Here is a 27,707-nt window from a genome sequence, read left to right on the forward strand (position 1 = left end):
GTAGGGAAAACTCATCAGGTTCTTTATTCCCAGCTTACCTACCCACCCTTCCTCTCATGTCTGTGCCATTTTTTCCTGTCCCTTCCCTCCCAGAAATCAACATTCAGCCAGAAAGGATAGAAGGCAAAGCTCATCTTTTTCTGATTTTGAGGGCTGTGTGTCCAGTCCTTTTTTTACTAGAAGCTGTTTACCATAGAGGGGATACTTTGACCCTGTAGATGCCCAGAAGAAAAGACATGAGAAGAATTAAATGTTTAATGGCATTGCTTTTCCTGAAAGATGGGCTAGAGCTAGATAGAGGGTGTTTAAGAAATTAAAACAGAAGTTTTCCATGCAAACCAAGGAAAGAAACACTGGAGAAGAGGCGTGAGGAACATGGTTAGTTTGTAGAATAGAATGGAAACCCGAGCCCTTTGTGGTAAGGTGGTGGAAGCAGAAGAATAAGAAGATGACAGGGGTATGAAAAAGTGTCTTGTGGGTGGATGGGAATAGAGCAGTCATTCAGTCATTTACCTTTCTTATAAATATTTGTGTTTCTCACATATGGAAATAGTGAAAAAAGATGTTGGTGGGGTTTTGGTTGCAAAGGCAGCAGATGAAGTCGGGGCAATTCCATTTTTCATACAAATAGCTCGGCACACATGTTCTGCATTAATTACCTCCATAAATTCTGTTAACCTGGCAAACAATGAAAATATCATGTTGGTGACATCACTGTACTGGAATATAAAAACGGGTTCAGCATCTTGATTTTCTCAGCATGACATTTGAGGAGATTTCTTCTACTATTGGCATTTTACTCCTGTAGTTTGCACCGTGATGTTGAGTTGTTTGCTCTGTGGGTTTATTTTATCTGTGGGGCAGCCATGTAAGGGCCCAAGCATTCCATGTAAGCTGGAGCTCTTTATTTGTGGAGGTAGAGAAGAAAAGATTGACAAAATTACCAGGGCACTCTTGAGTACGTGGCTTTCCAACTGTAGTACTTCAGGATTCTCAGAATTGTTTTACGATTCTAGACTTCTCTGTTTTAAACTTAGAAAAGCAAAACTCAGCCAAGCCCAATCCAACTCTCTTTATTTTTGTTTGTCTGTGCCCCATGCAAGGAGTTCCTTAAAAGCAAAATTTTATGAGTTGTGGCATGCTGCCAGTTGGTTCACTTGGGGGATATCACAGCCTTTTTAACAAATGAATAGTCATTTCCTGGACTTATGCTCTGGTCCCTGTCTCAAAAATTTCTGTCCTCCAAAGGGGTATTGATCATTTGCTGTGGTTTTTGTTGATTTCAGGACCTTGAATAGGTTTGAACTGCAGTAAAATCTGTGGGAACCTTGGAACTTTTAGTTGTGGGTGTTATGCATGCCCGAGAGTCTCTTCTGTGACACTTTTTGGTGTCTAGAATTCTAGAAACTGAGCGTGTCGTAGTAGGTTTGGAATTCTCAGCTTACCTTAAGTGAACTTGGACACTGTGACTCAACATTTATTTTCCCCTTTAAGTTGCTAAAAGTCTTCCTAAGGAGGATCTTTGTCACGCTCCAAATCTACCAGACCTTCAGAGAGCTCAATTCTGTAAAACCAGTGAATACTGGAAATTACTTTTTTTTTTTCCCCCAAGGGAATGTAAAAGTTAGATGTGCAGTGTGGTTAAACCTTTCTGAGAAGTGCTTTAGAACTTACTAAAATTATATGAGTAACGTTTTCTGTTGAGTTTTGGCTAGACATTTGGTGCCATTTTATGTGCCTCAGGGTTTGGGCACCCAGTGGGACTGATAAATATGACACATCCTACAAGAGACCCACTTCTGTTCTGGGCTGATAAAAGGCAGGGATTGGCAGGGTTTAGGTAACTGAATCTCATCTGTAGTTTCTGGGGTTTTTTTCCTCTGAGAGGGGAAGAAAACTTGGGTTTTAAAGGGAATTTAAACTCCTGTTCAACACAGTAGCCCCCATTTTGCATTTGCATGTTTAACGTGGTGCCTCAGTGATATCAGATTTAATGCCAGAGCGGTGGAGTGGAATGAGATCTGTAGGATTTGTATGTGAATGTGAGTTCAGCTAAACTCTAATTCAGGTATGCTGAAGCTTTATGCTTCTTGCTTTTTGTAGGAGGTACTGGAGAAGGACCAACTGGAACTGTTTAAAAAAAATGCAAAGAGGTGAAGGCGACACAGTAATTTGGAACCCATTAGGTTAATCCATTTTTAATTTTTATATCCTTGTCTTAATGAAAAGAACTGGCACATATCAACTTACAGGAAATAGCCTAATAAAACCAAAACCTTATTAGGCCCCTTTGATAAACAGTGCATTCCAGCCCACCACCAGTCATATGTTTTTGCATACTTGGAAATTGAGCTTTGTGCCACTTTAACAATATCAAGAGAATGCTCATGTTTCAAAGTAATAAAAAAGAAATAAAAATCTGCTTTGCCCGTGTTCATCACTGAGAGTGGGTGGATCATTGTCCCTTTTCCACAGGCAGGCTCCATACTTAGCAAAAGGAGGAGGACCACTGGAGAGCTTCCACTTAACATCAAGTGCAGGAGATATTTTTATTTATAGGGATTCCTGCACTGCTGATTGCTGTCCTGCATTCCCCCCTTCATGGCAGCCTTTTGAGAGGAACTTGCAGTGAGGTTGCTGCTTTGGCTGCTTCTGCTTCTTATTTTTCAGCTATAGGAAAAGCTGAGGTATCTAAATCTGGCCTCAGATGCTCTTGGGGAGAGTGTTTGATAAGAAAAGTAAAATCTGGGAGGAGGAAAATTAAATTCTTCCTCTTCAAAAGCCACAGGAAGCTGCCATAAAATTAGAATTTGCCAAATCATCCGAATTGATGGTGGAAGCTTTTATGGTCTGCAGAAGCAATAATCTCTAGGGTAACTTAAAATATTTTGCTAGTCTTTTGTCTTTTCATCTGATATTTGTAACAAAATCTCTTAATTTTGGAAAGTTTTTACTGAACGTTGAAATGAAAATAATGAAGGCTTGGTCTTTCCAGTCTTCTCTGAAGATTCCTGTGTTAAGTATTGCAGCAGCTGTTTTTAAATTCATTTTGGTTTTCGCTTGCTTGTTCATCCCTTGCCCCCACCCTGGTGGAGTCCTTCAGTCAGCAGTTTGACCAGAGATTGAACATGACAGTTGCCAAATTTGCACTGTTCTGCACAAAATCATATTTGTATTTACAGCGTCACAGTGCAGGCAAGGAGGGCTGGAAGTGCAGACCTCACAGGGCTGTGTCTCTCTCAGGCCTGCAGCCTGGCTTTGGGCTGCAGCAGAAATCTCAGGTTTGGAGAAGAGTTTTTTGGTAAATGGGCCGAACTCTTGGCATGTGGGTTGGGAAAGTGCTGTAAAGTTCTACTGGCTGTTTATAGATCATTTTCTTCTGAGCAGTGCTGACATCTTCACTCCAGTGTCTGAGGGGAAATGCAGGACCATAAAATCACAGGAGGCTTGACTTTTATTATTGGACAAGCAGCAAATTAGGCTACTTAAAACCAGGCTTCATTGTTGGGCACCCTTTTTTATTTGTTGTTCCTTCCCAAAGGTTTCTTGGTCTGCTTTAGCCATTTTCAGCATGATTTTGGCAACATCAGCATGATAGCTGATCCTAGCTGGCAATTAAAATTTCATCAAAGTGCAACTCTGGCGTTGCCCGAGTTCTGCCAGTCTGTCTGTAAGTGTTGGTTCTAACCCCAGAATAATTTAAAGACACAAAGGTGCTCTACTGCCACTGCTGGGGCAGTAGAGAGTTGGGAAGACTCAGGTCTGTGCTCATAGGTGGGTAAAAATACGGGTGGAAGCTCCCTTTGCTGGGAAGGGTTCACCATTCCAAAAATGTACATCAGGCTTTGCGCTGACTCCGCTCTGTCCCACCCCAAAACCAAGTTCTGGCTGACTTCCTGCCGCAGAGTATTTTCTTTGCTGCTTGGGATTATATGGCACTTTTCAATTAGACATTCACCATTTTAGGTTTTTTTTTATGTTGCGTAGGAAGTTTAATTTTTCCCATTTGTTGGCATTTTTCTAACAACTAACTACAGTGTTTCTAAACTGGCAGTTTGATGCCAAACAGGAAAAGACAACGTGGTGGTGCGAGGTTTTCTTACACAGTTTTTTTTAATATTAATGGGAAATGTTAATTAGTTGAAGAAAAAATATTTTGTCTATCTTTTGACATTGGCTATTGCTCTGTATTTTCTTTCTAAAGAAGACCATTTGGAAGTGGTTTCCAGTGGTGAAGTTGTTTGTAGGTGGTTCTCTAAATATTGTGAGTTGCAAGATAGTGTCTCCTAGCAGGCTTTCCTCATTTCTTAGGCAAGGAAGGGAATCTCAGAGTGATTCTACCTGGCACAACATTTGTTTGTTTATTTTTTCCTTGGGGGGGGATATTTATACTGCATTCAGTTCATTGTAGCAGTTATTACTCCACGTGTTTCTGGACATGCTGCAGCTTTCAGACTGTGCTCAGGAATCACTTTAGTTTCGGGTTCTTTTCTTTCCCTGACGTTACTCCTGATGGAACATGCTGTTAATGAGCCCTGAACCATCACTCCCCAATCTGGAAGCAGTTTCTGGTAGCACGAGTGCCATGTTCCACCCAAGCCTCCATTCATCTTCTGCTTGGTGCCATGAGAGGCAGAGTGAGGGAGCTTTGTGTTTCACATCCACATCCCTATTCCAGTTCTGGAAAGAGATTCATTTTTTCCCTGGAAATCTACATGGAGGGAGATGATAATTCTTTCTCTTGTGGTTGTGTGTGGGGAAGGCCAGGAGAGTCAGGCAGGAGAGAGCCTCTAGAAAGAGAACTTGTTCTTAATTGGCATTCTGGGGCTGTGCTGGATTGGCAGAAGTACTGCATTGTAGTATGGTGAGCAGGGCTGTTTTACAGGGGGACCGAATCACTGGTTTTCAGAGTCAGAAGTCATGGCTGCTCATCTTAATACCAGTAAATTCTCCCTCAGAATTACCACCAGCTTTAAGCCGAGTTAATTACGTGATGGGAACCAGTGCAGGACACTGAGATTATTAGACAGCACTTTACTTATTTATTTATTTAAAGTTGCTTTATGAGAGCTCCTCTGTGTCTCCTCAGCACAACCAGGAATCCTTTCCAAGGCATTCTGCTGGAAAGAATCAGTAGCAACAAAACTGTTCAGCTTTTTTAAGAGTTAGCCCTGGTAACTGCCAGGTCGACCTCGGAGATTTTTGTAGGAACCAGCTGAGTGATGATCACAGAGTTTTGCAGGAGGAGTTGATACAAGGAGAGCAAATCAGTTGTGTGAGAAGCTCAAAAACTTCGTTCATGTAGTAAATATGTGGCTATAGGCATTTGTAGGATATTTAACGATTGGCTTTCATTTAACTTTAATTGTATGGGGAAAAACAAATGAGGATCACACTGAAAAATGCCTGCCAGTGATGCTCTGACTTAATATATCTTCATGAAACACTTAATGAATTGGTTCACAAAATGAACCCGACCAAATGTTATATTTTGTTACACTAAAGGATCTATCAGAATTGAGAGGAGTTGTAATGAGTTAATGTAGGATAAAGTGCTTGTGTGAAGTTTTACTTTTTTACTTTTTACCTAACCATCCAAATCCATGAAAAAAGAAATAAATGAGACAATGAATTTCTAACCCATTCTTTATGTATTTCTTCAGTCTTGGTGTAGAAAAATGCTATTTTCTCCTCCAGTTTCCAGATTAGTATGTAGTAGTAGGACATACAATGACAAAATGTACTACTGCCTCTCCCCATCATTTTTGTCTAGAGACCAAGACTGCATCTTTGAAGTTCTGCATTAATTGTTTCCTCTCTATTGAGGTGTGCAACTCTCTCTTGAAGTCACAGGGGAAAATGAGTGTCCTAGAAGCTTTTATCAGGGAGAGGGAAATGTTTTTTGTCAGGTTACTACTTGAAAGGAAATATGTTTTTTGCATTTTAGATACTGTTAAAGAACAGCACACATCTGAACCAGAAGCCTCCTGTAGCCAGTGTGAAAGCCTCCCTTGCAAGGATTTCTAAAAGTTAGTGGTTCCAGTCTGAAGGAGATGAGGAAGGTGGAATGAAGGAGAGGAGGTGAAAAATTGTTCTTAACTTGATAGATTTGATCCTGATGATGTCAAGATGCCCCATGGCCGAGGTACCTGCCTGTCATGGGGAGCTCTGAATATTTAATTGCCACCCATGTCCTGTTGTGTTGCCTGTGAGGGCAAGCTGGACCTGCTGGGCAGGTCTAGAGAGGGGAAACTGCCACCTGGCCGTGGATCCATTGCCTGGTAACGTTTTGCAGATGAAACTGGTGAGTTTGGTCTGAAGTCATCAATTTCAGAGTGGCTGCAATCATGCTTTCAAGAAGCTCGTTCTTAAAGAATAAATATGTCACTTAAGTTTACTCCTGAGTGATTTGCCTCAGCCACTTCTTGCCAAGTGATTTACCTCAGGAGCCACACTTCCTTCAGCACCATGCAGTGCAGGTGCACAGCAAACAGATCTGTCTCATCCCGGGAGATCTAGAATCTGTGGGAATTTCTACTAACAAAAATGAGAAGTGCACTTTTTCCTTTCGAGTTTTTATTACTGTTTCCTTTTTACAGATGCAAACCTTGCTGCAGAATAGCCTGCCTAGGGCCCTGTGCACTCAATAAAGGACTGACTGGTTTTTCTTTGTGTACGTGATTGAGGACTTGATTCAGAGCTAAGGAATATGTAGCACTGGATTATGTTCTTTCTGTCAGATTAGTAAAGATATTTTGTTTATTGATGTAGATAAAACAATGCTACTGTTTTCTTTGAAAGGGGAGTATAACTGCAGGGGGAAACATTTTTCCCACAGAGATGGCAGGGCAGCTCATTCATGGCAGTATAGCAGTGCATATATATCCATACAAAACACAAATATGTATGCACACAAATGTAGAAAACATGTATATTTATGGTTCTTTATGACACAGTCTTATTTATAATCCCGTACACCCGTGTCTCCTTCTGTACATCCTAATTAACAGTAAAAATAATGCCTTCAGAGAGCCCTTTTTTTAATGTGGTGTCCAAAATTAAACATCAGTTAAAAGGAGAATGATGAAATAATACAAATATCTTAGCTGATATTCTCCTTCAGTTTTTTTGCTTCCCATTCTTCTGTTTACTTGGAGCACCAATGCTCAGGCTATCTGATTCTGTGGGCAGTGACAACCCTTTGGGTTAACAAATAGAAATTGAAGCTGCTCAGACTGCTACAGTGGCCACCTCTAACAGATCTGTCATTGTCAGGTGTTAAAATTTCCTAGCATATGGTGAGATTTATTTCATTTCTCATTATCATTAATTTCCATACTGAAGGGGGGAAAAAAAAATAAAGGGGGTGTGGGGGCTGGTGAACACACCCAACAAGAGTAAGCCCAGACTGCAGATAATAAATATTACAGTGTTGCCATGTTGAGTATTAATACTTCATTAGTTTATATATATATAGAGGTTTTTTTGGTTTTTTTTTTGTACAGTATTTTGTATAAATTCACCTGTTCTGCTTCATGTTGATAAAGAAATGGTTACTTAGGGAAGTGTGTGATCTAGCACTTGGAGACTGTATGGCCAAGATGAGGAAGAGAATTTATTTTTGTGCTTGTATGAAATAAATAAGTAAATGCCAAAAGAAGAAAATCCTTTAATTTGAACGTATGTATTTATTTTAAATACCTGTTGTGTCTAAAAATAGGTATAAACCCACTGAGATCTGATTGACTGGAAAATGCCTGTCATACTGTTCACAAATAAAATCTTCCTTCTTACAGTGAAAATTATTGCATGGCACAAAAAAAAAGAGGTAACAGCAAGATTAGCAATCAGTTGATGGCCCTCTTTAAAAGTAGGCCTGTCTGAACTTGTAACGTTGTAAACAATTACTTTTGTATCTAATGTGTTACACATGACATTTAGAGAACGGTACTGCAAGACAATCTGAGAACAAATTAGATCAGAAGGAAGAAGGAACTGCAGGAAGGACTTTAATCAGCTTTCATTATTTATTCCTGTATTCTGAGAAAATTATAGATGCCAAATCAAATAAGGCCTTTAATCAAATAATGATTCAAGTATTCAGATCTCACCAGTGCAGTTAGATGCATTGACCCAAATTTCAGGCATCCAAGGGGAAAACGCTATGGTTTGTGCAGCTGATAGAAGAGTTCTGTTCCCACCCCCTGCTGCAATTAATTTAGCCAGTGATCCATTGTTTGTTTTTTGTCACTTTTCTGTTTTTCAGAAGTTCCCCTCTCTGCTGTTCATAGTGTTTTAAGCTAAACAAGACGATCCTTTTCATTTGTCTTGTCATTTTCTTCTGTGCAGCTTCACTGCCAGGCCACCTGAACAAATCAACGGCTCACAGGGTCCTCAGATAAACGCGGCTCTGGGTGTGGGTAGCTGAGGTTAACTGGGCAGAGGCAAACAAAACTCACTCCTCTTCGTTGTGTCTTCTTTTGTAGTTAATCTGCTGGATTCAAAAACAATTCAAGGGGAGCTGGGCTGGATCTCCTACCCGTCACATGGGGTGAGTTCACTAGAGTGTGAAATGGAAAAGTGCTGCTACAGACCAATGTGCTATTTAACCATTGTTTCCTCTTCAGAGGACACTGTGCAGTAATGCTGGGTCTTTGGAGCTGCAAAAATAGTCTGCTCTGAATGTGCAAAATATGGCTTACGTAGCTGTGGGGCCTTCTCTTTAGAACATGTATCCCACTGCAGGTAAACCCCAGGAAGGCCTCGCTCCTCATGGAGAAAAATGAAAGCAAGAGGTGCACTGAACAAGAGCAGCAAAAAGTTCTCTTTAGGTACTGCTCCTTCTTCTGTCATAAAGTGTATTTCTAAAAGAGATCATGGCTCTGCTTCATGGTATTAGTTGCTAATTTGTTCAGATGGAAGTAGCGGAAGGTGAAAAATGTGTGAACATAAGTGGCTGATGTAAGTACTTGTTTGTAAATTTGTGCTGAATTGTTGCTGAACTGTTCAAATTATGAGGTAAAATATTACTAAAGAAATGTCTAAATAATGTTCTAGTGGTGGTTGCTGGTTTTTTTGTTTGCCATGTATCCAGAGCTAATGAAACGAGGCATTGTATTGGAAGATTTAGAAGTGCAGTCCTGAAGCATCTGTACTTTCCAGTTTGCTAACTCCATCATTTGTACGCAGTTTCTGCCAGCAGCCTCTTTTAAAAAATTTTTTTTTATAACATTATATTGATGACTAAATAGTGTGTATCTGTCTAGTGCTGCTGATATGTGTTCACTCCCCACCTTCATGTCCCTGTGGAACGTGGGTGTGTGTAGGAACATCCCATGGCTCTCCTTCTGCATTACATCGTGCAGATATGCAGGGTGGCTCTTGCATTCTTGCATTCTGTTTCCTCAAACACAAAAAACCCCACCTGGTAAACTGAAACCCCTGTGTCCAGAGCTGCCCTTGCTCTCAGAGAAGGCTGGGCCATCAAGTCTTTGCTTAAAGAAGGCACCTGTGAGACTTTCTTTTGCTGTTCTTTCTTTTTTTTTGTACCTTTGGGCAAGCTGTTAATTCACCTTTATCACTTTTACAGAATCAGTGGTAACAGTGCCTTTGCATCTCTGCCTCATGGGATTCCTTTCCTAATGTTTAAGTTGTGCCTTCTTGATATTAAGCATTATGCAGGTGTTTAGCAGTATTTAAGGATGAAGGTTTGGTTTATTTTTTGAGTTTATGCATGGATTTCTCTCCGTGTCTCTGGATAAAATTGTTCCATTCTCATGGGGAAGAAGTGGGAAGAGGGTTCATGTTTCCTCCCAGTGGCTTTTTCTGCTGACTTTTCCCAACAAGAAACGTCTCTAAACAGGATGTCCAAGAGGGAACTCTCCAGCAGTTTCTGGCTCATCAGGGTTGGTTTTTTTTTGTTTTCACTTGCTTTTTTTTTTTTTTTTTTTTTTTTTGTGCAGCCTTTGTCTCCCAGCTCCCGCTGCTCCTCTGCTTTGCTCTTCTGCTCTGTTCAGCTCCTTGCAGCTGTGCAGATCTGCTGCTCTGATCCCTGCAGCTGTGTCTCCCCTGCCTTGGATGCCTAAAGCAGTTGGTAGGGGATGATGCAGGGTATCATGGGGGCTATAAGTAAAACAGATGTGCTGTATTACCCCACCTAAAAGGGCCCCCAGATCTGTCAAAGCCGATTTTATTGGCTTCTGCAAGTTTTTGTCAGGTAAATCCAGCCCAACTTGTTGTTTGCGTGTGTTTGTACATGGTGTTCCTATTTGCTGCCATATCCATGGATATCGAAGCCAAAGTAAATCATGGAATTTCACTGATGTTCTTACAAGTTAATGAAATTCTTAGTTAAAAATCGCATGGCAGTAAATTAATGTAGATCATATGCTGTGACTGTTTTTGGAAGAGAACTGAAGCTCTAAACTGTAGTCTTCACAATACCCTGAAATTTTAAGCTTGCATATTGAAATATAAATGTAAAGTGTAGAAATAGCAATGTTTATCCTATCCCAATTGGCATTTTGCTGTAAGATGGTGACAACTTGAACATCGTGTGAGAGGCGCCTTCTTCTTACAGCCCTTTTATTTATAGTCAATTAATTAAACCTGGTAAATATGGCTGTGTCTGTCTCTGAGCTAACTAAAATATGAACTTAAACTTCAGTGGAAAAACATTATAATAAAGATGTCACATCATATTGAAAGATTGCTAATAGCAGAGCTGTGATTTACAAGGTAAAGCTGATAGAGCTGCTCTGGAGGCTGTGACTCACAAATGAGAATATTGGTGTTGTGCCAGTTCCTCTCGAGCGTGCAGCAGTGTTCACATAAAATGTCATTACACCGAAGCTGGTGACTTAGAGAGTTTTTAAAAATAATTTAACTGAAGTGTTTAACAAACCTCTTACTAGGTTAATAATTTTGTCCTGTTAATACATGATACTGATTGATTTCTGGCAAAATGACCCAAATCGATTGGCTCTTGTTTCCAGCATTCGAGCATTCTTTATTCCAAGTTGCCCTCGACTTGGGCATATGTAGTAATAGCTTTCCAGCAATTCCTGAATATTCATGTTATGGTTTGTAGCTCATTTGTATTCAGGAGTTTGTGTGATCCACATGAGCACACTGTGATGGCAGTGGTTTAGACTCTGGTGAGTAATATCACCGTGGAAGAATGGGATCTCTCCTTGAACCATCCCACACAGCCACAGCCTTGGCTCTAGGAACACTGATCTGGTCAAGCTCATTAAAGCCCCGTCAGCCCAAAGCGTTGGCCCCTCCAGAAAGCAAGGCACCAGAATTTAAAAAATATAATAGCAGGTTTTGCTGATGCTTGAGCATGATTGGCAGCAGCCACAAGGCCTCTATCCTGTGCCACCATCCCCAGCACCTGCCCAGGCAACCTTTTTGTGTTGCCAATCAGTCAAACAGCAGCACCATTTCTATAGGTTTCATTAAAGGGGAAAGAAAGAAGAGCTACTTAGTCTGTGCAGAGTATATTATTGATATGCTGATTAAGCATAATGCAAATGATCATTAACCGTAATTCACATAAATTACAGCAGCACAGATGTGGGGGTTGGGATAAAGCAAGTCACTTTAATAATATACAATAGAAATGTGATGGATAATTCACACAGGACAAAAGGAGTATAGTCTACAACCTGCTCTGCATATTCATGGAGGGAATTGTATTGGTTTCAGCATCATTTTTTAGGGAGAAAGATGTCTGACTCCTGCTCCATGGTTTTTTTCGGGAAATTTGAAAAAATAAATATATTCGTGACATAATCTCAATCCATCGTTCTGCACTCACCCAGCTTGTGACTCAATCTTTACATGTTTATCAGTCAAATTTATGGACTTGAAATTTTGGGCACAGTTTTTTCATGTAGTCAGTAGAAAAGTAACAGAGAAATCACTCTTATCTTGTTTTGCTTGTAGCTAGAGAAGGGAATGCTGTGGCATTTTTTTACTGTCATGTAAGAGATAATTGTTGAAAAAGAAACCAAACCAAGTCAGGAAAAACAAACCACAGCAGAAACAGCCCTAACAAAAAAAATACCTAACCGCAATGTGTTCTGTACACGACTAAAGTTAGTAAAATGCAGGCAAAATTTAAAAGACTGATTGGAAAATAAAGATCCTATCTTTGATCTCAAAAGCTTCCTAAATCCCTGAGTTTCTTCACAAATATTGGATTTCTTTGAGAGCTGGCCATAGTCAGCACCTAAACTTTGGGCATGTAGTTTGAAATCTGGTGTGAATAACTTGGCGTTTTCTTGGTGGTAACTTTGGTGGTGATTTGAACAAATCAAGCTCATCATTTCAGTAATGGAAACTGGTTCATGAGTATTAGAGGAAAGAAGGATAGCATTCCCTGCTCCTGTAATAGTTGGTGGTGTGTTGGGCAGGCTAGAGCCTGCCTGACTGAGATTAATGAGAGTTTTTCCATCAACCAAAAATTGGGTTAGAATCAAAAAAAAATCCAAATGAAAGTGAGGAAAATGCCTCCTTTCTTATATTTCAAAAGCCTGAAAGTAGTTTGTCACATTAGCCTGCATCGCTGCCTACCCAGGCTGTTGGCAGCCTCTTTGGCTTCATTTGTTCTGCTTTCAATAGTTGGCTAATGTGTGGCACTGTAAAAACTTTTGGGTCTTTTCTTTTTGTGGGATATCATGGACAGAATGACTGCAGAAGAGCCTGACTTTTATAAGCAGTCCCTTGTGACTAGGTGAAGGTGGAGGAGAATTTGTGCAGAGTGATATCTGGGCTCTGATCAAGGTGCACTCAAATAAATGGCGTTCAAGAATCAGTTTCTCAGGCCACTGTGACTGGAAAGTTTCTCTGTTATGCAGAAGATGTTTTGCAGATTAATAAGTATTTCCACAAGGTTTGTTTTCCTGCAGCTTTGTGTCTTGATGTTAATTGCATCCTGTGCTGTGGAAGGTTTGGGTTTGGTTTTTTTCAGTAGGTCCTCAGCGCTAGTGGATTTCCTTGTGTCGTACTTCAGCCTTCCCTCTCAGCTGCGCACATGAACTTTCCCTTCCTTGCACAAGTCTCATATTTTCACACCACTGCAGAATCTCAGGGCAGCTGAGCTGTCAAAAAACCTTGAAACTGGCCAACAAAAATACAAAAATTTATCAGACACCTCATTTTAGTTTTCTTTTGATGCTGATTGATGTCTTAGCCTGTGTTCGTTTTTTGTCTGACACCAAACTTGACAACTTCTGCTGTATATAAAGTGGGCAGTGTTGCTGAAATCACTAAGTGGTTGTGAAAAGGAGTTTCAAAGTGAGTCCAGTGATATCAAAAAATTGGTATGAGACAAAAACCTGAAACTTAAAGATATCTTTGTAAAACAAAAAATTAAGTCCTTGTTTTAAAAACGAAAACAAACATGCTGTGCTTTATACTTTCTTTTTCCTATCCATTAGCAGTGGAATTTCCTCAGTACTTCTTAAAACAATGTGTTCTGTTAAAATCAAGATTTATCTGTTTTGCCTGAGCTCTGGTGTCCTTACAACCTCATACTGTTACCCTGCCTTCCACGAGTTGTGTATCATGTCTGAAATGCAGGCAGACTATTGTGACGTTTGCAAGTCAAAGGAACCACTTGGGATTCTGGTTTAGCGATTCACAGACTTTGTTTCGTCTTTCAGTGTGTGGCTGATTGGGAAAATAATTTTTTTTTGTTAATCTGCTTATTTTTTTCACTTCAGTAGGTCCTTTTGGGGTGCAGTGAAAGTGTATTTGTTTCATTTGATTCTTTTTTCGAAATAGTGAAAGCATTAAAATATAAGAGTTTTTATAAGTTTTTCTCTTCATCTCAGTTTTCTGTAATCAAGCCTGCTCTTCCTCATTTTTAGACTTCTTGTTTTCTTTCTGCTAGAATAAAACTCTCTGAATGTATTGCTGTAAAGTGAATGATTTTGCTTTGGAGAGGGACATTTAAAAATCTGCCTGATTTTTGCATTTTTAAAAGTCTCTTCATTCACACTCAAGTCCTTGAATCAGAATGCAATGGTGGTTTCTTCAGTTTGTGGGTACTGCTTTTATACAAAATCTGAATGAGTAAAAAGAAAATTGTTTGTACTCTATTTTTTTCCCCTTTCTGATAGGTATTTCTGGTGACAATATAAAGCTATGAGATAGGCCAGATTAATATATTAATTCTATGAATGTTTTTATATCAACAACTGCTTTTTGAATAAATGTGAGTTTTGTTGATATTTTCAGAAGCAGTGTGTGAGTAGTCAATGACAAATTGTATTTTTGGTGTACTTTAGCTGGCTTTTACTTGTATTTCATCTGTACACTGTTTTTGCTATTTGGATGCATTTAAAAAGGAAGTTTAAATCAAAAAACTTCAGTGGAGTTGACTAAAGAAATAAGAGAAATGCTTTGGGGGGAAAAAAAAAAAAACCATTAAGCATATTACTTCAGATTTTTATGCATCCCTGGTCTTGTTAGGAATTGTTACCAGAAAGAAATGCCTTGCTTTTTAAAATGTGGAGCACTGTGATACTCTTAAGACGTGGTTTTTTGATAATTGCAGTCTGCATTGCATTCATTTGAAAAATTCAGTGTGATCATAACGGTGCTGTGTTTTGGTACATTTTTGAAACAGCTTTGAAGTTGATCTAAAGTAGAAACTGTGCTAGTTTCAGTGATTATTATTAAGGGAGGGAGAAAGGCTTTCTCCCCCCCACTTTTTTACTGTGTTACTTCAAATGATGAGATTTCTATTAAAAAAAAAAAAAGTTGCAACAACAAGAAAAAGTAAGGCCATGTCTTTATACCACACTTTATAAAAAAATACGTGGACACCCTCCCTGTATTTCATTAGTCTCATCAGTCCTTCTATTTACTGGTAATAAGTTGCTGAAGGTTGGGTATCAGTTTTCTGTGGTTTCAAATAAAAAAGAAAAAAAAAGGAAAGAGCAAGTTTTGGCTTCTATTCCAAGAGTTAAATAAAGATCTTACTTAAAATTGGAAATGCAGATACTTCAGCTTCCAATTTTCCCTTTTAACTTTCAAAGCTTAGAAGCAACATCATTCTCCTCATGGGCAGACTTTTATTTCTGTCAGCATAAATCCAGGCCATTTGTGAGAAGTTCTCTCAAATGGTCTCATCGCCATGAGGTATTTTCCATTTTGTAAGGAAAGGCTCACTTCATAATTTTATTCTTTTGTGCTGAATTTATTTGCATGAACCAGAACAGAGCAAAGTAAATACAGGAACTGTCATGAAATGCAATATTGTTTATCACAGGGGCACACTGCAGTCGGTTTTAAGACTGTATAACATCAAGTCCACAAGACAAGCAATTCACGTCTCCTGTTAAAATGCCCATAAATGTTTTCTCCTGATAGCTTTGCTGTGGTTCTATTTATGGTCTCAGTAGTTTGGGTAGGTGGTTTATTCTGGAGTTTCTTTCTTATTTCCCCGAATGTCTGTACGTATTCAGTGTGAGATTGTACTTCTAGAAGAGTGTTTTCTATGCTGTGAAGTCCTTTTAAAAGGAACTGGGAAGTGGGCACGAAGGGCACTGATGGCTGTGCAGGGTGAAGGAGCGAGACTCGCAGGTTGTTCCGAGGCAGGAGACACTCGTTGCTCGATTTCCCTCTTCCCCCAGTCTTTCAGAGTTGTTTGTGAAAATAGCCTGAGGACTGTGTTAATTAATTTCCTAATTTCGCCCGCTTTAACTTGCCCGGAGCGGCTCCCAAGGCTCGCTGCGAGCGGGAGCAGCGTCCAGTGCTGGCCCGGGAGGGGTCCCCGGCCAGAGGGACAGCGCCTTCCCTTCCTTCCCCGCCGTGCTCCGGCCACCCTCACCCCAGCCTGGGCATGGCCAGCCCTGGGGACACTGCGGGACGCGCAGGGACGGGCTGCGGCTCGCTCGGAGCCGTGTGTGATGATGATGAGTATGGTGGGAGCATGACCCACCTCGCTGTTCCCCTCCCAGCCGCCCGGCATCCTGCGGAGTGCCCTGCGGGGATGTTGGTGTTGGTGTCCTGCACCAGCGGGAGCGGCGGGGCTCAGCCGGCACAGCGCAGCCCGGCTCGCTCCGAGCGCAGCGTCCCGCCTCCCGTCCCCGCTGCTGCCCTCCCGGCCCCGCTCCTGCCTCCCCCGCCTCCCGGGCTGCTCCCCCGCACCTCCCCGCTCCCGCGTGGGCAGGCTCGCCACGATTTAGGCAGCTGCTGTGGGTCCCTTGGGATAAACCATCCGACTCCAGATCACGGCCAGGCCCGGTGTTTCGGTTCTTGGTGCCCTCGGTTTGGTGTTTCACCCCAGCACCTTCTGCTCCAAACTCGTGTTTTGTACTCATGTTCTGCTTTTAATCAGTGGTTGAGCTCAGTGAAGGCTGTGCGGTGCGGAGGGCTCTCTGCACGGTGTGTAGATACCATCTTATACGTAATGAGGTGATGAAATCTCGGCGTTTTACTCTGACATTCGGCCACTGTGTCTGTGGCTTGGTTCTTCCTGCCTGACAGCGATTCCTCGAACTTTATTTCCAGCTGTTGGGTTTCCAGAGGCCCCAAAGGGCAGCTGGGACACGCGGAGTGATTTGATTGCTGGTTGTGTGTTAGCCCGAGGACGTGTGGATGAGTGCTGTGCTGCGATGTGGTTTGTGTGCTCTTGCAGTAGACGAGGAGGGGCAGTCAACACCATCCTTCCTCAAGAGCCTGACAATTGATTTTAGTTGGACTCCAGGGGAAAAAAAAAAAGAATTGCTCTGTGTTCGTGTTTTTAAACAAAATAAAAGCCTAACCCCAAAGTGAATCTCTTAAATCTGGAGGAAAGTTTCTGTTTACAGCAGCTGAAACTTAGTTTCTAAATTGGATGTCGACGTTTATATGCTGCACTTTCTGAGTAGAAAGGTAGGAATTAGTATCCTGTATCAGTTGTTTATCTTGGAATGTTAAGGGTAGATTTGGACCACTAATCCTTTAATTAGTGCTTGTTCAGACTTCATTGATATCAACAGAAGCATTATAGTGAATTAAGTTGGTTTAAGTTAATTCTCCCAAAAGTTATGAGTGATGGGAGAGGGCGATAATGTTAGTACTGGTTATGACTCAGGCTGCAGAATGGCATAAATCAGAATCTACTTTTCAATCAGAATCGTCATTAAAATGTTGTGCTGAAATATGCCTTATTTTCAGAGATGTAGATTACCAGGGACATATTAAAATGTTGTTCAGGAGTGTTGCCAGGAGGCCATTTACTCCATCCAGTCTCCTGCTTGGAGCAGGATTATTGCTCAGGTTCTACCAGGTCAGCAGCTCTGGTTTTGGATAGTGGAGTCTGAGGATGGAGATACCACAGCCCTTCCAGGCAGCCTGTTTTAGTGCCACAAAGTCTGCTAGTGGGTAGAATTCTGCCTGATACCTAACGTGAATTTCTCAAGACACATTTTGTGGCTATTTTCTCTTCTTAGACCATCTGCTGTTACTGAGGAGAGTTTGTGTTAACTCCCTTTCAAGTTGTTGCAGTCTGTAATGAGATCATTCCTCAGCTTTTCCTTTTTACAGGACTGAACAATCCTTGTGTCTTTGCAACAGATTTGTCCTCGAAGTTGATATTGAACAATCCTGTTAGGTGTGATGCCATACTCACTGCTATCCTGGCTTCCTTAATGGGAAGGTTAATGTGGAAAACCTCTACTAGGATGGTGGAAAAATATCCAAGAATGGGATGAAGTAAGGATGTAGGTGCTTTATCTATGTAACTGGTTGAGTGTTTCAATCTAGAAACACTTCACAAGCAACACTGCAGTTTAGTTTACATTCCTTTTACAACCCAGGGATTTATGTAAGCTAAATGGGTTCTGGAGGGATTTCTTGAAAAGAAAGGTAACAGCATAGTGTGGCTTATTCCTTCACAGCTCCTAAAAATGAGAAGTTTGGCCTTAAACTAACTTGTGATCAATAGCTCTTGTAAAAGGAGACATGTTTGTCTAAAATCTGAATGTTTTCAAGACCTTTTCCAATCTTAAGAGCTTTTTCAATGATGGCAAAAATTCTTAAGATTGTATTTTCTACCCAGAAGGGAGATTTTGTTTGTTTAAGTTTCAGTAACAGAAATGCTTTTTGGAATTAAGTGTTTTGAGGTTTGTTTTTTTGGGCTGTTTTTTTTGTTTTCCTTTTGGTTTTTCTGTGGTTTTGTTTGTTTGTATCTTTGTTTGTTTGTGGGGTTTTTGTTTGTTAAAAAAACCCAAACATTTTCTGTGGGTAAACAGGATACAAAAAAAGAGAGCTGAGTAAACAGTGGCAGCTGAACTGAAGGTGAGAGCTCTGAGTATGGTGACATTCAACATTCGGATCTGTGTGGAGAGGTGTCAGGTGTGAGGGTGAGTGAAGGATCAAGATTGAAATCTCCAGAAAGCAACCTGGATTTAAATTGCTTATGGGGCTGTTTCTGCTGCCTTCCATCTGGAAGGCTTGGAGCTTCTCTCCCCTGTGACAATAGGGAATAAAGATGCCACAACAACCTTCATGTTCCAGAGAAAAGACAGAACCCTTTGGCTTCTTTGAGAGGGAGAGAGCTTGGGTTAACTCCTGGTTTCCCTGAGACTCTGACTTCGTATTTCAGAGATTGGTTCAGTGACATTTGTGCCTGTCACCTCTTCAAAACTCTGCACCTCTGTAAGCACTCACTCAAAGTCCAAACAAACAGGATTCTCACTTTTCTACTTTTCACAAGAATTAAAATCCCAACCAGAGCTTCAGAAGTTAATTTTCTTCCTGACTGTGCAGTTTGATGCATCATGTGCAGTGCATTCCATCAGACTTAGGGGATGTGTAACCTGGCAAAGCAAACACTGCTACTGGAACTTGAGCGTTTATGTTCCCTGATAGCCTTGTGTTACCTGTTTAACTTTCACTAATATTTCTGTGACACTTTATTAATAAACATAATGTATCCATGGTGGTAATTTAATTTTGCTGTGAAACCTGGTAATAAATGTTTGAACCGCAGAGCATTTCTGGAGAAGTGTTTTAGCCTGAAGAAATGTTTAGAGGAGAAGCCGAGCTGCGCTTCTCCTTATGGCACCGTAATTCAGCAGTGTGTATTCAGAAGTAAATGGTTTTCAGATTAGAACATCCTCTTACAATGAAAACATCCAGAGGGTGAATGTTAATCAGATCTTGTAGAAAAGTGCTGTGTGGATGAAGGACAGGCAGAGGTGATGAGGTAATGCACAAAATAAATGTGCAGCCCAGGTGGAAACTTTCCTTTTACCATGGGATTGATTTGCCAGAACCACAGGACTCCTGAATTCTTACTCCTGTAGACTGGGAACTAACTGAAGTATCTGAAAAATACCCATGTGACTAAAGGCAGGTGTTGGTTTTAAAGCACAGAGGGTAGGATGGGATGGCCAGATCTGGGAACAAACCCCTTATTGAACATCAGCACTGTCACATTTTTAATTTAAATAGTGTTTTAAGAGGAAGTTGGGCATTGTCCGTCTTGTGTGGCAGCAAGCAGAGGGTGGGTTGTGGGCTTCCCCACTCCCGACTTCCTGAAGGGTTTGGGATTTTTGTGTTTAAGTATTGATAAAGGAAATATAACAAGAAATTGAGAGAATGGAAGACATTTTGAAAATAGTAAATGCTGAATGTTGGCATTCTTAAAATTTTAGGAAAATTGACGTATCTTGCCCACTACATTTTGAAAATTCAGTTGTTGCATGTGACTGCACCAGTGCAATGTCTTGATGTAGAAGGTGGAGGGCAGCATTAAACCCATAGAGCTAATTTACTGGGGTAAACCACTATTAATAGAGACACAAAGTGAAAGGTCTGCAATCTGTGTCATACAGGCTGAAATGTGGTGACTTTGAAGACAGACCAGAGAAAATACAAAAAGTTTTACTTGACTCAGAGTTGTGTTTTAATCTGAAGAACAGCAGATTCCTATATAGAAGGTGTGAAAGAGCAATGTAATCTGTTATTAAGTATATAATTTGCATTAAATATGTAATTTTTTGTGTTTATGTCCTTTGAAAAACAAAGGATTCAACAGTGGAGCAAGGAAGTGTCAGACCTGAAGGTTCGTGGATTCTTGTAATGCTGATGTACAGAAAATTTGCAGGGTTATATCTGCCACCCTATTTTATGTTTACTAAAAAAAGTATATTTAATTGTCTCTGACATGTTTGGAAGTGAACTTTCCTTTAAACCATATGCCTTTTAACTGGTGCATGGTAGAGGTATTTACAAACACCGGCCAAATGTGATGTTGGTTTGTTTAACTTGCTTCCCTGGCTGAGTTCAAGGCAGTGCTGTGACCAAATGTAAACAGCTTTTGTCATGGCCACTTGCAATGTGTTGTGTTTAGGAATCAAGTTCATTTAGTAACTTAGGGCAGGGTTTTATTTCTCTTTTTCTATGCCTTGTTCATATTCAAATTGGAATTGTGCTGAATTTCCGTTGTAACTAAGAGTAAAATTTGACTTCATGTAGGTAATGCTCCTGCACTGAACATAACAAAGAGACAAGTTAATATAAGGGTTTTGTGTTTTGGAGTTTTTTTCCTTCCTCTGGCATCCTAAATGTGAGTAGTGTTTTGTAAATGCATGAACCAAAATGAATATAAATTATATTTTGGCATCACGTCCTGTGCCAGGCATTGTGAGACCAAGTCATGGCTGGAAAGGACAGAGGCGGAGTGAGTGTCTGAAGAGGAATCATTGGTTCAACGTGACTGTAAATGCCTTTGTTGTGAAAACATAATGAGTGCAAAAGTGTAATAAGTAACCACTGATGGCTGGTGTGAGCAATGAATATGGTATTCTGTGCTGCTGGAAAGGTTATGGAATGGCTAATGGCTTTATTAAAATGATAATAAAGTAAGAATGCTAAAAGGTCAAAATAAATAATAAGGATGTATTGTATTATCTGGGAGAGAATGGGCAAATAACAAGAAGAAAAAGTGAAGAATTTTAGAAGTAACCCAGACTAATTTGATTAATGTGGAGTTTGTCTAAAACCAAAATTAGGTTAAAAACATTGTTTCAGTGTGCACAAATCTCTGAAAATGTGTAAACCAGGAGTAATGCAAGAAAGATGATATTGGGCTAGCTGACACTGAGTATGGTTTGGTATTAGGTTTTTTGGTGCCACTTGACATTTTGTGCTCTGAAATGAACAGGGATGTAGGGGAAAACAGGAGATCACAATATAAGAGATAATAGCAAAAGGAGGTGGAACTAAGGAAGAGACCAAGAGGAAATTCAGGAAGGAGAAAAAAAAAAAAGAAAAATGAAGGATGCAATCTTTAAAATACATAATCATGTATGAACAAGCTGCAGACTGAGAAAGAGACACGCATGGTTTATAGGTTAATTCTTTTCCCTCTTGTTTGTTAAACCCAGAAGAGAATCCATGTTTGCTTCATGCTCTGGGGTCTGTAGGACAGCATTGTCCTTTCTCTCCACAGGGCTGTGTTCCTGAAGCAGTGACTCCCACCACAGCAGCATTTGTCCCTTTTTTCTTTTTTTTTTTTCTTTTTAAGTCTCCTTTTCCATGGCTCAGCAGATACCTTAATGGATAGAATAAATGCAGAGTCCTGTTCAAATTAAAGTATAAAGCAAAATTCTAATATTTGAATTAAAATTCAAATATTAAAATTTTATGGGCATAGTAGAAGCTCTCAGTGGTCATTTTTTTTTGTGAAGGTCACACAGCTGCAGAAATTTTTATAGCCATGCACACACTCTTGTCTGATAAAAAGTTAAAAAATAACTCTGCAAAATTATATACATTTAATGCTGTATGCAGCCTATTCTGTGCATTAAAACATTCACACCTATTTCATAACCTTACAGTAGATACTTATTATCTGTGAGTTGCATTAGGTCCTGCCAGTTCAAGGTTTTTTATCAGTCCTGCTATGCAAATCTCGTCTTTTCTTCATGCAAACAAGTTGGTATTTTTTAGTGTTTTCATGCTAATTTTAAAAGACTCATCTAAAAGAAACTTATATTTATTAAACTAGAACTTCTGTTGCTGGTGTATCAGAGCAGCCAAATGCAGTGTATGTAAAATGAGGGAAAGACTGTCATGGAAATCAGATTTTTATATTACTGGGAGTTAAAAAAACCCCAAACAACCGCAAACCAAAGAAGCCTTGCCATTCCCAAAGAAAACAGCCAGTATTGAAAGAATTCAGTTTAATTCAAATGAAGGCTATAGACCAGATCATTGTATTGATACCAAGTTCTTTGTGATTGATGGTACGAGAGTGAATATGAAATTAATTTGATACTCATTGATTTTGTACTGCAGTGTATTGACAACGTGCAGTGTGATATCTGCCTTACAGAACCTGACTGCTTTCTTATTGCTCTTAAAGGTTATTCCTTATTTCTCTACTTCCTGCCTTTTTTATTAACATGAAGAAGTGAACATTCCACCCTTGGCTGTTTTGGGCAACTTGTTTGGTTTCACAGACATGGGATGATTTGGCCTGGACTGCTTTCCTCCTTTTGAGAAATTAAGTCTTCACTAAATCTCTTGCTTCTGAAGTTTTCATAACAAAATAGGATTTAATGGATGACTACATGTATAAAATTTTACTGGGTATGCAGAGTTAAATTCCTCTTCCTTCTACCATTTAATTTTACTTTTTCTATGTCTCCTTTAAGCTCTGTTGCCTTTATTCTACAGCTCTGATTAGTTTCGAATAATTTCTTTGAAAAGTCATCAAACCACATCAATACAATTTATTGTATAAACTTTGGAACTTGGAAAGCATTTGGACATTAGCACAGTGTTCAGGTCAGTCACGGTTTTGATGATATTACCTCTGGAATTGGTGCTGGTAGGCATAGGAAAACTGTTGTAGATATTATTTGGAGCTTTTTGGGTATTTCTCTGATCCACTGAGATGTGCTTTAAGGGGTGGTTGCAAGTAGTAGTCATGTAAATATCCTCAAATATCACTTTTACAGAGAAATAGGAAAAAACACCCCATAATAGTATCTGTCAGAGGTGTAAAGAAAAGTAGTCACATACTATACAAAATCATTTTATGGTTAGAATGTCTTACTAGGAATAAGGGGTGTTATTTCAGACAACAGTTCCAGGGGAGACATTCAGTCAGTTTTGTCAAGCTTAGAGTCACAGTATTTCTGATCCTGGCGGCTTAATTTGATGAGACAGTGAGTGATGTTCCCTATCACAAGCCTGATCCAATCCTGATTTATGGTAGGAAGATGCAGTAATACATCTCAGTATTTCTTGAGGGAGAAGAAGGAACTGTTGCACATCAGCAATTTGTGGTGAAATGTGATGTAAACTTGAGCAGCTCCAGTCTGAAATGATTCCTTATGCTACAGAATAGTTTTCCTTTAGATTTTTGTCTTAGTAAACGTGGAATAGTTACACTGCCCTTTGTGAGCTCATGCCATGAGGTGTTCCCATGGTGTTCAAGCACATCAAGTACATCCATTGTACTACTTTTTTTGTAGCACTAATATGCTGATTTCAGAGGAACAGCGCTTGTATTCTATGGTTATATCACCGTATTAGCAGAAAAAACGCTTTTTTAAAAACATTGTTAATGAAATCACATTTTCTTCCCAGACAATCACTGAATCTAAGGGGGTGAAATTGTAGTGACAACTAGAATCCTAGCTTAATGAAATTTTCCTGTTGCTTTGATACTAAATGTAGAGCAGGACAATTTTACAGGTTTGATTATTTTTACAGCTAAGAACTGTCTTCCCTCCACCACCCTTCCGTATTCAACTAAATAGTTGGCTAATATGAAATATTGTTGTTTTCTGAAATGAAATTAATAATCTTTATTGTTTAGTGATAAATAGCAAGAGAAAATGTGTGCATTGCACAGATGCTGTATGTTTCACTGGCATAATCTCTTTGGAAATTAAGAAAAGGAAATGCTAGCTGGGGTTTGGAAGAAAAAGTGAAAGTTTTTTGGGGGTATGAGGAGGTGAATAAGACAGTAATTTTTAATGAGAAAATAGTTTGCTGTTTCCTGACCGTGGTTTGTGCCAGTTGCTGGAATATGAAGTAAAAGTTAACTTTAAACAAATGGTACAAAAAGTAAAATTACTGAGGTATGAGGTTTTCACCTAAGCTTTTAAAATTTGAATTTTGTTTTTTTTTTCTTTTTCTGTAGCATTAAACATGTCTCAAAAATACAGAGAGTCTTCATGTTTGGAGACCAACAATGTGTGTACCTGTTGTTGCTTTACTCCCTGGACTTGATTTTCAGATTTTCTGTGATGTACTTCTGAGCAGAAGTTCTTTAATCTCCCGTTAATATGGTGTGGCACATTCTAAAGTACAAGAGTTGCTCTTTTATTATGGTGGTCTTTGTAAAGAGCAAATTGGGTACCAGGAAAGAGCTTCAGGAGGGAATTTTTGTTGCTTAATTCAAAGTGTTCAAGAAATGCTTCACTATAATCATTAACTCAATTTAAGAGGGTATTGGACCTACAGTTGCAGCAGAGTTTTGTGTAAGATATGTCATTAGACCTCTCCAAAGGTCTGTCAAAAGTGTAACTTGCAGCAAAAAAAAATCCACATATTTGAGTTTTTGTGACAAATTGGGATCATTAATTGTGAGCATTGCGTAAGAGTGTGCCATGGAATTTGCATGGAGTGGAACACTGTGACAGGTGGAAAGCGGGGACATGAAAAGCAAGTTGCAATTTTCAAAAGACACCACACTACTTTAGCAGCTGGAAGTGTAGCTGGAATTGACCCAAGAGAGAGTGACAGTTCAGCAAATACAATCGTTTGAGTTCTGTGCAATTATCTGAGGAGAGAGCTGAAAATGTAGCAAAAATTAAACATTTCAATGGGTGAGTTGGATCATTTTAGAAAGAACTGCATTTTAACTTGGCGGATTACTGTGCTTTTTAAAATGTTATTATGTAACACCTCAACAAAACCATATTTAATTCTTATTTGTGGCATAGCATCTGTAGGCTGTTTATGGCTGATATATTTATATTTATGGCTGATATATTTATCAGCTGTAACAACGTCACATCACATTTTTGAGTTTTAGCATTTTAATTACATGTATTTGACTTGAATTGCTTATGCACCTCCTTTAATGATCAAGTCAATGTGCATTATAAATCAGAGGAAATCACAAAAAAATCATCATTGGTGTTGTGTCTTTTATGACCTGGAGTTTGAGACTAAAATAATTTTTTTCTGTTCTTAAATTTGCATGACCCACCTGTTGCTTCTGTGTCAGGAACAAGTGTGAGCCTCCCTAGAATATTTTTGTCGGAACAAAATAGTTGACATTGTATTTCAATCACTTCCAAAGCTGTTAAAGTTCATGTCATTTGAGAAATTTAGGGACAATGTATTACAGGGGAGGACTGCAGTGTGGTAAGAGAGCACAGGGTATTAAAAGAGATGATAAATCTCAAAAAAAGGGAAAGATTTACTGTACTCAGGAACTGCAGCATGGATGGGGAAAAATGAGAATGGAAAATTAGCTCACAGATAAAAAACCCTAAACAGTTGGAGGTCAAACACTGACAAATTTTGCATTTGAGTGGGGTTTTGTCCCTTTGCCCAGTGTTCTCCTGCCCCTGTGCTTCCTGCGCAGGATGAACTCCCCCAGTCCCCTCTTGGGCACTCGGCAGCTACCTTGAGGTCTGGGCCGTGGTTCATAGAGGCAGCAGAGCCACACAGAATTGGAATGCAATTTTCCAGGCATTCCTAGGGAAGAAAATGGCAGTCTGCTGTCCCATTATGAAATAAAACAGCCGGGTGGGGTGAGGGGATAGTCTGCTTATTTGTTTCTTTTCACCCTGAATTATGTGTGTTTCACTGTGTGTAATTGACACCACAGTTCACAGCATCTCTGAATTTGTTCCACTTTGTCATAAATACCTGATACTTCATTGTCCTGTGGTTTTTTGCTTCCTTCTGCAAATGTAGTGAATAGGATTTTATCTTCTTTTTTTTTATCTCTAGATGCTGTTTTGCTCAAAGCAGATGTTTTATGACAAATAATTTAAGGGTGTAACATGGAAGAGACATGAAACAAAGCTGCTTGACTGCAGCATTGTCTGGAAAAAAAATAGAGGCATTGAGGGAAAAAATAATTCAACAGCCTCAGTGGAATCATAGTTGGAAAAATGAGTGTGCTTATTTTGATGAAATTTACTGAGAGAAATTTATTTAAGATGACCATGATGTTATCTACTGTTATACTACTGTTTGTAATATAATCCATTATATTAATTTGTTTCATGGTAAGATTTCATTAGTTTCTAAGCAATATCTGGATGTTGTTTATCTATTAGTTTTAGTTGTTCTGAAAACTTTGCTCGTAACAAGGCTTTCAATTCAAAGTTGTTCATAATAAAAATACTTGTGCTTTGAGGAGCATTTAGCAGTCTATACCTCACATAGAAGGGTTGTGGGGGTGTGTGATGGACAGAAAAGAGCTGAAAGATGAGTTTATGCCTTTGTTTTCTCCTTGTGGAAAATAGAAGTCAAGGAGGTCACTTGAATTCCTGAACTTGTATTAATTCAGTCTTGAAGGACCTGGAGATATCTATTCTAGAGTTATTTATTCTACAAGTAGTAAAGCACTTCCTTACTCCTTATGACCAACACAAGCAGACTGGTAAATAACAGACTTCAGTGGTAGAAGGTCCATAACAGTGAACTGACCGCAGGGAAGTTGGACACAGAATTGAGATGAGAGATTGCTGTCATTTTTTCTTCTCCTGCTGAGGAAACTTAATAAACACCAACTTAGGATGTGTTAGCTTGCTTTGTGTTCTGCCAGAAGTCTGGTGCTGATGCAGAACTGTGTGTGTCAGCTTCAGAGCTGATCATTCTGTGTAAAATTCACTAATGTTTTAGGAATATCTGATTTTAATAGCAGAGCTATTTTGCGACTGACGTTTTAGGAAGCTATCCAGAAGAAAGCTTGAATTCATCTTTTCCTCTGTGTGTTTTCTTTTTAATAACATCTTACATTTTAACTTTTTTTTTTTTTAAATCTCTGCTCTGATATTTTTTTGTTGCCTTGAATAAAGAAAGTATATAAACATATCCTCAGGTTCAGAGGGTTCAGAAGTTAGCTGGTCTGGTTCCTTCATGTCTTGCACTGTTTTTACTGAACAGTGGAATATTTTTGTCCCTGAGAGGTCTGATGTTTGGGTGCCTGAATGGAGGAATTTGTAGATGGTTTTTCATGAATAAGCAGCACTTGTAATTTTTTATTAATATCTCTGGCTACTGTTACACACTTTCTGTTGTCTCAAAATGCAGCATGTGCTGTGCTCCCAAACTGGAGAGTGCTTAGGAATTATATTATCATTGGTACATACACTTGGTTTTTTTATGAGATACATATTTCTTCTGCTGGAAATAGTCAGGGTGGGTTTTCCTTTTTTTTTTCAGCTGCTTTTATTTTAAACCTGTAATTTGAATAGTTAAAGCAGCACAAGAACGTAGGAGGTACATTCATTACAATGAATGGAATAAGACTCTGCAAAACCATCTACAGCTTCACTTCAGATCCCATTGGAATTAATGAGTTTGCTATCTGTAAAATTAAACAGATACTTCTGCTTTCGGAGGAGCAAGTGTTTTATCAATTTGTTATGGTTGCTGTATGAAATATCAGTGTTGTGAAAGTTCTCTTCTTGCCTTAAGAAGGAGTCAGAACTGTAGTA

The 27,707-nt window shown here is 39.4% G+C and overlaps 1 protein-coding gene across 1 annotated transcript in view; it reads left to right on the forward strand.

Moving 5' to 3' along the window:
• Positions 1–27,707, forward strand: part of EPHA3 (EPH receptor A3) — a 186,384-nt gene that overhangs the window by 11,688 nt on the left and 146,989 nt on the right. Inside the window, 1 exon segment of the mRNA XM_017733054.1 lies at positions 8,487–8,551. Coding sequence (XP_017588543.1) covers positions 8,487–8,551 — 65 coding nt within the window.

This window comes from Corvus brachyrhynchos, unplaced genomic scaffold (genome assembly GCF_000691975.1).
Source record: "Corvus brachyrhynchos isolate BGI_N302 unplaced genomic scaffold, ASM69197v1 scaffold565, whole genome shotgun sequence".
Lineage (NCBI taxonomy): Eukaryota > Metazoa > Chordata > Aves > Passeriformes > Corvidae > Corvus > Corvus brachyrhynchos.